The 12,511-nt window shown below is 31.8% G+C and overlaps 1 protein-coding gene across 7 annotated transcripts in view; it reads right to left on the bottom strand.

The window, feature by feature from the left end:
* LOC118198493 (uncharacterized) overlaps nucleotides 1–12,511 on the bottom strand; it is a 140,266-nt gene that overhangs the window by 113,606 nt on the left and 14,149 nt on the right. For all 7 annotated transcript variants that reach the window (XM_085810754.1, XM_085810756.1, XM_085810755.1 and 4 more), the window contains 2 exons: nucleotides 8,769–8,862; nucleotides 2,732–2,845 (listed from right to left, as the gene is read on the bottom strand). In XM_085810754.1, the coding sequence (XP_085666880.1) occupies nucleotides 2,732–2,845; nucleotides 8,769–8,790 (136 nt within the window). In that variant the 5' untranslated portion in view covers nucleotides 8,791–8,862. The remainder of the gene's footprint in view (nucleotides 1–2,731; nucleotides 2,846–8,768; nucleotides 8,863–12,511) is intronic.

Below are 12,511 nucleotides of genomic sequence, written 5' to 3'. Positions count from 1 at the left end.
CTGCACCTTTAAAGTTCACTTCATATCCATTATCAAACAGCTTCTTTATGGATGATAAATTTCCAAATAGCTGTGGAACAAAAAGCACATCTTTGATCATAATCTGTATTTCTTCATTTTGATTATTCTAATATTTTACCAAGCAATTACCCTTTCACTGACTAAGCACTGTATAACCGTTAGCTAAGCTATTCACTTAGGAACAGAATTGTTATCAAAACTGCTGAACATAGTTTTATCATTGCACATATGAATGGTAGCTCCAGAATCGATACACCAGTGACCATGTAAATTATTCACACTTGTAAAGCACTGGTGATTAAAAACTTGTTTCACTTCATTAATGTCACTTGAATTCATAGTTGCATTGACTTGTTCCTTTTGGTTATGCTTAAGCTCCCATTTTGCATATTTCCTGCAGTCAGCCTTTAAATCCCCTAATTTCTTACAAAAGGAACAATTAGGTACTTTAATTTTAGCAGTTGGAATGTTACACGTTAACGAAGAATACGACTTCAAAGCTTTATTCTCGCTTCCTGTACAAGGTTCTTTATTTTCTTTATTTATTTATTTATTTTTTTTTATGAGTATACTCTTCCAACAATTTATTTTTAACCAATTCAACAGTTGAATCTCGTTCTGGTCATGTTTCTAAAGGTGTTATTAATGTAGCATAATTTTCAGGTAAGCTACTTAAAATAAATGCAATGAATAAAGGTTCTGAAATTTTGTCACCTAGTGCACTAATTGATCTACAATAGCTTCCATTTTCATTAGATGATTGCTCATTTGTTCTTTATTGCTGAGCTGCAAATTACACAGCTTTTACAAAAACCGAATCTTTCAAGACAGGTTGACTTTTCATGGTATTGTTTGAGAATATTCCATACCTCTTTTGCAATCATATATTTCCTAATATGTCTTAATTGGTTATCGTCCAATAAAAGTCCTAATTGCTCTAGCTTTTCCGTTTTTCGAAACCCACTTTGTAGTTACTGGAGATGGAGGTTTTGTAATAACAATATCTCATAAATCCTCCTTAATCAGCAAGAGTTCCAGTTTTAACTTCCAAGTATAGTAATTTCGGTCATTCGATGTAGATGTGGTTTAGATCCACAGCTGCCATTATGTAATCATTAAAAATGAAAGAAGAAAACGAAAGTAATCACTGCTAATCAATTTTAATCCAGTATGCCGATTCAAAATATTACTATACGCCTTTATAAAAGATTTCTCCTAATTAGTGGGCCCATAACCTGTTATATAAATAAATTGAATTATAACTTCATCGCAGGGATAACTAATGTTTATTAGGAAAATGGAAAAGATAAGCACTCATGCAACAACGATCTGATAACTGAAGTTCTAAAGTTGGCAGATTGCCCCAAAACATATATTACGTCCTCATTGAATGCTCTGAGAAGGGACACAAACTAATACAGAAAAGAAATCACATAATTATTCTAGGTAAGTGTATCAAAGACTGTCAGTCACGAGTTATCTCATGGTTGGCAATCAACATGTTAAAATTTACTCATTTTATAATATATTTATACTGTAATATTCAAGAAAATAAAACGCATTTCAAGGGAAATGATATTACATGTACAAATTAATGTCACTCTCAATTCTGTAATTTAATTACTGGTAAATAATAGCATGAAAAAAAGTTTAAGGGCAATTTTGGAGTTTTCTGTTTATCCCCATACTCATTAAAAAAACCACGAAAAAATGAAAAAGTACTGACGAAGCAATACACCATGCTGTCAAAAGCATTTATGCGACAACCCATGTATAGGCATAGCATTCCCCCAGATGTTTTGCATTTCTCTGGACATTTTCATCAACTGACAGCAGATTATAATCTTTCCTTACAGAATTTTAGCATAGCATTAGACCATATCGTGTTTACATTACTTTTGGTAAAGTATTGGAATTAACTTCCAATACTTTACCTAAGCATAATGTGGCTCACTTAAAGGCATCATGCACCTCTTTTCTTTCTCATTTTAGAATTTGAGTGCTGAGGTTGTGTGCACTGTCGAGTTGTGCAATTCTATGATGTTCTGTTTAGCAAAAATGGATTGTTCTGTACATAGGAAGAACAGCAGCAGCACACACACACACACCCAAAAAAAAAAAAAAAAAAAAAAAAAAACTGAGAAGTCTTACACGAAAAAAGATGAATGTTACAAAACAGGTAGTAGTGGATGCATCTTTGAAAGGTATAGAAAGATACCCAAACATTTTTTCTCTAAAGTAACCAACAAGTTTGCAACTTTTTATTGATGATGAGGATAATCAGAAAGTATCCTAATTGTAATAGCAATGTAACTATTAAAAGTAGATTTATGAATGAAATCAAAAACTACTCAAGTTTTATCATTGCATTAAGATTTCTAAGGCAATTTTAGTAATTTTAACCCTACGGCAGCGATTTTCAACCTTTTGACTAATGCTTACCATCTAAATAAAAACTGAAAACCTTTACTACCACCACTACAAAGTACTACTACCACCACCACTTTTGAACAAAGCTCAGATCGCATAAATTTAGGAGTGTTAGAGAAAAAACTTAATTGGGATGTTGGGGTCTAATTTTTGAACATAATGATTAAAAATACTTTGCTTCTTTGAGTACCACCTATTTTTTTCTTGCGTACCTCCGGTTGAGAACCCCTGCCCTAGGGTAAAAACATTCCCTTGCACAAACAAAAAATAAATGTCTTACGATCAGAAGACAACTTTTTAGATGGCAGACTGCTAGAATTTCTTTTTCCAAATATATCATCATCATCAGCAAGAAGGCTGGCCAAATCCTCATCACTGTTATCAAAATCAGAAACTGGAAAAAAGTGATAAAATAATGCTATTATATTCCCATCATATCCACATTTTTAGCACAGAAATGAAAATTTTTCTAATATGCATATTCACTATAGAACATTTTGCATCATTAATAATACTTCTAAAATAAATAAATTTGCAAAATACCTGAGATTCAGTTTTTTAGAAATTTTTGTTCATTTTAATTACCTCTTTAAATAAATAAATAAAATCAGTTATTTATAAATATTTAATTTATTAATAAATTCATTAACACATATTTATTATCTTCATCAAACTGAAGAAATTTTCTTGTCCTTTGGCAATTTACAAACTTATTTTGTTCTCAAATTGAGGAACAAAAAATGAGCAAAATCCTATTTATTCTAAATATTAAATAACAGCTGTTTGTTTAAGCTGTCATTTAATATAACTTTTGTAATTTTATAAACTCTTTGTTAAAGCAGCTGCCATGTATAATCACCGAAATTGGTAACTTCCCAGTCAATAACTTGCAAATTTCAACTATAACCAAAGGCTTTTGCAGAGGCCACTTTAACAACGACGACAAAACAAAACAAAAACAAAACACCACTCCTTTAATTTAGAATGGATACACAAGAAACATCAAATCGAGACTAATTTAGATTTAAAATGACTTAATTTTCACTGAGGAAAATTAAAATAAGAATTCATCACAAAATTATACAAATCTATTTAAAACGGCATATATTTTAGAGATTTAAGACAGTTTCAGCCCTTTCAGAAAAGAAAAGAAACCATAACAGAAATGAACTCCACTATAACAAACCCGGTTTATAAAAAATGAACCTTTTGGCCCCATCCAGCTTATCCAGTTTCCACTTAATATTATTTAATACTGTTAAAGCGAACCTCCAACAATATGAAAACTGTATGTAACGAACCATACGGATGTCTTTCATTGAAATGCTTTTTGTCTTTTTTATATTTTTCACCGAGTTTTCTCACGTTTTAAGAAAAAAAATTAATTGTTAAAATCATCCAAGTTTAGGATATTTGGATCCATATTCCATTTGTAAAGGAAAACAGCTTTACTATTTTTCTTTTATCTTCACCCCTTTTCCTTTAAATTCCAAACAAAGGCTATGCAAGACAGGTGTGACACCCAACTCCAAGAAAATGAGGATACAGTAAACATATCTTTGGACACCATATATTGTACATGACCACTGAATGAGAATGGGCTCCTTAATCCCATTCAAATTCTTTAAATAAGCTGCCAAATAGAACGCTAATCAAACCCAACATTATGATGGAAATTTTAAAATATTTGCTATTCAAAGAAAGAGGAAATTAGCAAATCTTAGGAAATAGCAATTTTGCAGTTATTCCTCATTTAGGGAATAAAAGGTTTTCATCCTTATCAGTTTGTTATAATATAAATGTTATATATTGTACCGGGTGGTTATAATTAAGCTTCCCCCATAAACGGCATCCTACAGCACAACTGGGTAAACGGAATGCAATGAAGTTTTGTATATGGGCTATACACGAGATGCACTCATGGAATTTCGAAAAACAAAATTTAGTTCTAAAATGTCCACCACAGGGCGCCTTTTCAGAAAAAACACGAAAATTAACACAATAAATGACCAAAATAGAATACAGAAGCAATATTAACCTTTATTGACTAGTTTCTGATCACCTTGTCATCGAGACATATTAAGTAAAGGTAAGATAGAAACAAAAACAGTTCAGTTTGCAGAAACAAGAACAGATTAGGATGAAATTGCACAAGAAGAGCAGTTGTTAATCTTGTAGAACAATGTAGGGAAAGGTGCTCCACGTGATCACCCTCGTGCCCTTCAAAATTTCAAATTGATGGACAATGTGTTCAACAGCAGATCATAACTGATCAGTTATGAGGCTTTGCAGATGAAGCGTTATGGAGTTTTTAAAGTCATTCAACATCGCAACACCTCCAACACACAAATCACATGGAGTTAGATCCAGTGAACGTGGCAGCCATGGATTAGGAAAGGAGCGATTAATAACACATTCCTCTGTTACATGTTGGAGTAATAGTGCCTTCACAGACCCATAAATATGTGGGAGTGCACCCTCCTGCATGAAAATGGTTGATGTAAGTACTCGCCTTTGCTATAGTTGAGGCAAAACAAACGTCTGCAGCATGTCATGGTACCGATGGCCCCTGTGACAGGCTCATGTTCACCAAATTCCTCAAAGAAAAATGACTCAAGGATGAATGCTGCCATGAATTCCCACAAGATTTCAGTGTGGATCTGCGGATTTTCCTTAGCCCAAAAGCAATAATTTTGTGTGTTGATTGTCCCATTGAGGTAGAAATGAGCCTCGTCGCTATACAGAATATTCCATTGCCATGACAGATCATTCTGAGAACGAGAGACATTGTCGCTTGTCCCTATCAAGCAGCTCCTGGGTATGGTGGATTTTGATCAGGAGTAGTGCATTATGTTTCTGGGAACTTTTCGAACGGTGCTTAAGAATAGCCTGTCTGTCGAAAAATTGCATGCACACTACTGCCCCCAAACTCTGATGTCTGTGACTGTGCGTCAACAGCTGTCTTGACGGCATGAACAAGTATCTGTGTGACATGTTTACGGCCTCTTTCAGGTTGAACTCCTAATTTCCCCTAATTTCAAATTTCTTAATCATGGCCCAGGTACCTTTAGTAGACATTGGCCCATGTCATAGGTTCTTTCTATGACAAAATTCACGAAATGCAGCAGAAGCATTCCCCTTGTTTTTGTAAAACAGCTTTACCAATAACACACGTTCAACCAAAAAGAACGTCATTAGTACAGCCAGAAACATCAACATAAACATGACAACATCTGCAAATGTTTTATACCCTAACCTGTTTTGCATAAAGTTTCCTCCTCTTCCCAAGCATGCAAATCGCGACATTTTTCTCCTACAACTGATAGCTTTTCCTGGTTTTGCATTTTCTTACTCACAATTCTTGTTCTGGATTGTTAACTGCTTCCCTTACAAATTTTTTTGAAAAAAATTGCAAAAAATCATCACATTTTTTTTTAAAATTTTATTATTAAATACAACAAAACGAAACAAATCAAAATATGTAGGTTTTAAGTTGAATTTTTAATTTTTTGAAGGTGTGAAAGCATTTATTTTTAATATTAGTTTACTATCCCGAGTTATCTCGGGCAAACAAAAAAAAGTTAAATATTAATCTTTGTATGATAGTTTATGAATGTCGGGCATCACTCTGTGTTGTCCCTTGTTTCATAGTTTATGAAACAAGGGACAACACAGAGTGATGCCCGACATTCTACACTGATATCTGGTCTCTTTTCTTACTGGCTTACTGCTGAAATCTCTTTCACGGGAGCACAGAGTACACTGTCTCGTTGGATTTGATTTGTTTCTCCCACCTCTTCATAATTATTATCTGAAAAATCATCGCTTTCGCTATCTTGCATCATCGCCATCATTTTATTTTTTTCCAACGCATGCATCCTTCTTTATACATTACTAATCCACAAGCCAACGTATACAATACAATAGGGAAACAAGTGACCAGTTCCTCCAAAAGAATCGTGCAACCAACAAAATTTGGCAAATTGCCAATCAAAGCTAAATATTTCCTTTCATTTCCTCCAGACCGAATAAAACCGTGATAAAAGAAATTGTACTAACAAATTCTGCTTCGCCCGAGTTTTCTGGGGATAATAATTAACTGCAATATATACGAACCCAAGATAACTCAGGATAATCAGGCAAGTGGTTAATATTGTTTCTGCATTCCATTTTGATAATTTATTTTGTTAAATTTCATGTTTTTCCTGAAAAGGCATCATCTGGTGGACATTTTGGAAACAATTTTTTTTTTTTTTTTTCCGAAATTCGTGAGTGCAACTCATGTATAGCCCACATACAAAATTTCGTTGCATTCTGTTCACTCAATTACACTGTAAGATCCCATTTATAAGGAAAGTTTAATAATAACCACCTGGTATTAAAATGAATACAATTGTATTTATTGTACTGTGATATTTATTATACATAACAGTTTGAATATAAATGCTCTCCAAATTCTCTGAAGAGGGCTTTTGGCATTCGTAATGCCTTTTGCAAGGCATAATGTGTTCTTTATAATGGTTATGGAATTTTTGCGTTGCAATCATATATATATATTGAGGAAAATGACTCTATTCTCTCTGGCTAGTGGTAGGTAGACAAATAGGTGACAAAATTATCTTCCTTTGTCATATTTTCTAAAGCAGCAAAACTCTTATATGTTTTTGACCAAACTCTCTGCACTGCGTCAAAATTTCAACTTAAAAATTATCATCAGTATAACTTTACAGTTTAATATTATCATCACATTGAACAAACTGGAATGGATTGATAATATTTTTGGGATATTATAACCTCTTATGGTATACGCCATAAACTACAACAATCAACAATTCATCCACATGCTAAGGTGTAAAAGTAAAGCTTGTGCATTGAAGATAAGGTGAACATTATTTGAAAAATACAAAACGGATTCAGCCTTATCAATATCTGCCAAAAATACAGTTTATTCACATGTACCATTGGTATATGTGAAAAAATCAAAATTCTTATTATTTCCACTCATGGGAAAAAATTTGGATACAAGAAAAAAGTTCAGAAATATAGAGCACAGGGATATAGAAGAAGCATTGTAGAAATGATAGTACTTATGTATTAACGACACTGCAGCTGCAGATCTGGTGGTTTTTAAGTGCCGCCAATCTAAACCTAAAATCACTCCTGATCACACTGTCTTAAATTACATTTCCAAAACACACGTTTACCAAAATAAAGTTTCATATCATGCGAGTTGGTACATTTTCGTTTTTTTTTTTTTTTTTTTTTTTTTGGTAAAATATTTCGCTCCTGAAAAAATAAAATTGCATCTTCTGTGTTTGGTAAATCCCAAAGACGCATTTTCGTAGCACTAAAAAATGACGTCAAAAATCAGCAAACAACAAGGCAAAAAGGAATCCAAAAGATAACAGCATGCAAACAACAGGATTGCTCTTTATTGGCGCATCAGCGCAACTTCTGCTGCAGTGGTGTTAATATGTAAGTACCAAACGGTTTGCTATTAGAAGCCATAATCTGTGTATATCTGGACAAAAGCTTGAGACGAAGGCCTATGAGTTTGACAGACACTTTTTAGTCTGGAAAAGAATGAATAACAAATTAATAGCTGCACATAACAACTGCAATTAAATTTTAATATGAATTTTTTAATTAGATTTATTATTTATTTCTATTAATATATGAAAATGTTAGTTTTATTATTATCTATCATTAATTTTTTACACATGAAATAAACCATTTTTCTTATCAGATCAACTAAAGCGAACCAAACTGTATTATAGCAGAGTTTAACTAAGTCCATAAAGCTTAACCAAAGTTTATTGATTATAAATACACATACTAAATATTCAATTACAGGAGTTAATACTAAACAGCAAAATCAAAATGAAATGCTGATTAACTGTTATTCATGTACATATCTTTACAACAATTAAATGCCAATAATTAGAATCATATATGCTATTGTTTTTTCTTTTCTGTTACATAATGAATGTTTCAGTTTTAAACATATTTTTTATAAATAAAATCAACATAGTGAGGCAAATCACATAAACAAAATTATTTCTATATATATTTGTAAAAATATACTTATTTTTATGCTCTCTAAGGAATTTTTATGCAGCTAAATAAAAAAAAATAATAATAATAATCTAGAACATAACAGGAAGAGTTTAGAAATATTTCTTATTGAACAAAACTGCATCAAAGGAAATAAAGAATAAGTTAGAATGCCCAGTAGATAAATTATGCGAAAAAAATTTTTTAAAATAATTTTACAACATATTTTTTAATAAATAGAGAAAAATACAAAACTAACTCACTATTATCATCTACTGCCGACATTTTCTCTTTTGGCTTTCCATCCAGTTTATTTTTATGGGGAGTGTAATGCGCTGCATCAAGTTCATCTAATTTCTGAAAACAGTAAATACTTGATGTGAATATAAAGTGCATAAAAGAACACAAAATAACTGTTTAGCCTGCAAATAAAAATAAATAAATAAAAACCTTTAATGTAACAACTATTAATTTTTTTAAAAAACATTCAATGACTTTTCTTGAACTTAAAATAATTCCTTTCTCTTTAACTCTATTGCATCATAATTATTTTTAACTTTAAAATTTAGATGAGGCTGTCAAAATTCTCCTGGTATGGACAAACTCCCTACAGCAACTCGAAACAAGTACAACAAAGGTCCTCTTTGAAAGCTGAGCAGAGGCCAGAAAGGACAAAAGGTAAATTTTATGTGCAGCATGTATCATTATGACTTTTTAAGGCTTGTGTACAGGTCTAATAAAATCATTTGGCTCTAGTGTAGAATTGGGTACCCCTTCGATTGACGACAAACAATGTTCAGTTTTGGTGATGAAAATCTTATTTCTGATTACCATGATAATTTTAACTTAGTTTTTGCTTCCTGATGTTTTTTAAGTGAAAATAGATCAATGTGTACATAGACACTGAGTTTGTGCAATTCTTTGACTTCTTATTTTGTTTTTGTGTAGCGGCCATCTTGAAACTGTGCCCTACTGGTGCTGATCTTGGCACCAAAAAACAAGGGGCATTCAATTGTAAACTTTTACCAATTATTCAACCAGCCCATTGCTAGATGGGTGATATGGGAAATTTGAGCACATCAAATTCCTAAAAGCTTGTTGATTGAGGAAATTAAATGAGACTCAAATTCTCGTTCTTGGTCATTAGTTATAATTTTTGGGACTTTGAATCTTATGATCCAAGAAATTTGACAATGTGAAAATTCTCTTAATTTTTGCATACGAGTGTATTTCGCTTAATAAATTAGTCACCTTCTTCACATTAACAACTTTCACATCAAATAAAAAAAAGTTACAAGAAGCATACTCTGAACAGGGGCGAGACTAAACAACTCACTGTGATAGATACATACATATAGTTTCTTTACAGTTAGAAAAGTATGAGAGACAGCTTCAGCCATAATATCCTGCACATATATCACTTTAGGCCAATGATTAAAAAATTTATATATATATACAGGTTGTCTCTTACAAGGATGCAAAGGTCTCCCAATGTCAAGATGAACGCACTTGAAACTTTGAGAAACAACAGGAAATGATTGTAAAAGGTTAATTTTTTTTTTTTTTTTTTAAAATTTTTAGCGATATAAGCATGATTGTGCTCAAATCGATACGTCTTTTACCATTTTTGGCCACACAAAAAGTTCTTAAAATACAGAAGACTATATTTAAGTGTCTTCCTGGATGGGATAAACAACGGAGGTCTCTAAATAATAATCTTAACAATAATATCACTTACAAATTTGACTATATCGGCATTGACTGCAGCCACAACTTTATTAAATTGAGTGGTTTCACAAGTAATTTCAGTCGAGAAAAACTGTGCTTCAAATCTAAGAAACTATAGTGCTAAACTAGGTTTTCCAAAAAGATGGTAACTTAACCACTACATATGCAATCTGATTATCATTGTTGCTTTCATCAGGCTTGGTGAGCAGTATGATGAAATACATATACATCGTTCGTACACATTTCTGCACACGGAAATTAAGCACTTTTAAGGACCATTAATGAAAAAAAATTAATGACCTATTAGCATATGGGAACTGATTAAATTCAATTAAAAATATTATTCTATGCCTGAATTTCACTTTTCTAATACCATCCTAAAAATAGAAAAAGATCCCTAAGTAGTATGCATTATTACCAAACATAAATTAATTAACATAATTATTAATTTGAGAATAAAATAAACTTCATGTAGTTTATCAAGTAGCATTAAATATTTTACACTTATACTAGGTTGGACATATTTGAAAGAAAATAAGTGACATTTACATTTTACTAATAGTTAGCTTTATGTTGATTTTTTTATGTCATTTTGTCACATACTTGGTCAGTCTAGAGCAGAGGTTCTTAACCGGTGGTACGCAAGAAAAAATAGGTGGTACACAAAGAAGCAAAGTATTTTTTACTATTTATTTCAAAAATTAAAACCCCAACATCCTGATTGAGTTTTTTCTCTAGCACTCGTAAATTTATGCGATCTGAGCTTTGTTCAAATGTGGTGGTGATAGTAGTACTTTGATGGTACCACAGGTTTTCAATTTTTATTCAGATGGTACACGTGAGCCAAAAGGTTGAGAACCGCTTGTCTAGAGGTTTAGTAAATAGCAGGTAGATTTTATGTCAAGCAGCATAGGTTAAAATGAGAAGTATAATAATCAGCATCATTCATAACAAAAGACTGAATGTTATCACCGCTGTTGCTTGTCTAGAGAGAGACCTGCTGATTAGAACAAACCTGAAAGGCATGATGTAGGCACGGTTGGCAAGTGCTGAAAGTTAGTCACGCTCTGATGCAGTTAGTGTCGTAGCTTCATGTAGAGTTCCAGGGGTTGTAACACAGTTAATATACTTTCAGATTCCAATAAGCCATTAATGCACCAGAGGTGATAAGTTGTTTTGTATTAAGTCTCACTAGATGCAAAGAATAAGCTTTACTTGAATTTCTACATTTTTGTGTTTTATCTTTTGACCACAGTGAGTATTAATGATAGGCAATAACTTGCTTTAATATGTAGAGATAATTTTTAAGAGTAAGCAGTTACTTATAAATAAATAAATTAGGTAAATAGGTAACCGTAGTCATTATGGATTTATATGGCCACTATTAAATTTTATTTTTTAACAATATTTGTTAAAAAAGCCCTATAAAAATCAAAATCTAATAAAATTTCACATTTGAAAATACATGTTATTTATGACACTGATTCTTAAACAATATTAGAATAATTACACATTAAAAGCTACAAAACATTTATGTTTTGTAACAACAACACTCAACAAAATATTTATCTATCATTTTAATTTGAAGCCTTCCCAAACATTTTGACTAGTTTATACCGATTTCCTTCTCTTTAAGCATCTTTTCTAACAATAATTAGAGATTTGTCTCAATATGCAAACCAATGCTATCGCTAGTTTCTGCGTGCTTTATCTCCTAATTTGTCAACCTTTCATAAATTGTATGATGCATTAAAACATAATAGATGGATCTTTTAAATTGTAAGTTTTCAATTTCTTTATTAATAAAAAAATCCCTATCTATAATGTCTGCCCAAGTAATACGATTAGAAGCATTTTTCATATTTTCCATGCTTGTGTCTAGTGAAAAGTAGAGAAGATAAACATGTTAAGAAAAAGATTCTAGTATCAGGAGTAAAACACTTAAATATTATGTCTTCATTGTTCTTCCAGATGTTCTCAAAAAAGTAAGAAATTCATCGCAAACATTCTGTAAAATACATCCATTATGCGTTGATACTATGGAGACATTTTTCACTTTGTCACATATTTCTCGAATCTTCTAGAACCGTGGGTCTATAAATCTTGCCTTCAAATCCTTCTAAATTTTTCAAGCTGCAATGTCAAAAATACTAAAGAAAAATTATCCAAACCAATTCTGTAACAGCAAAAAGCCAGTAATATTTTGGAAAAAAAATCTGATGTGTACAGCATATGACTTCCTTGTACGGAATATTAAATTATAAGCATTTTTTCTTAC

Source organism: Stegodyphus dumicola, chromosome 2 (assembly GCF_044657685.1).
Source record: "Stegodyphus dumicola isolate Sdum_Otavi_A_Nest chromosome 2, ASM4465768v1".
Classification (NCBI taxonomy): Eukaryota; Metazoa; Arthropoda; class Arachnida; order Araneae; family Eresidae; genus Stegodyphus; species Stegodyphus dumicola.
This window is presented reverse-complemented; position numbering and strand designations above follow the sequence as displayed.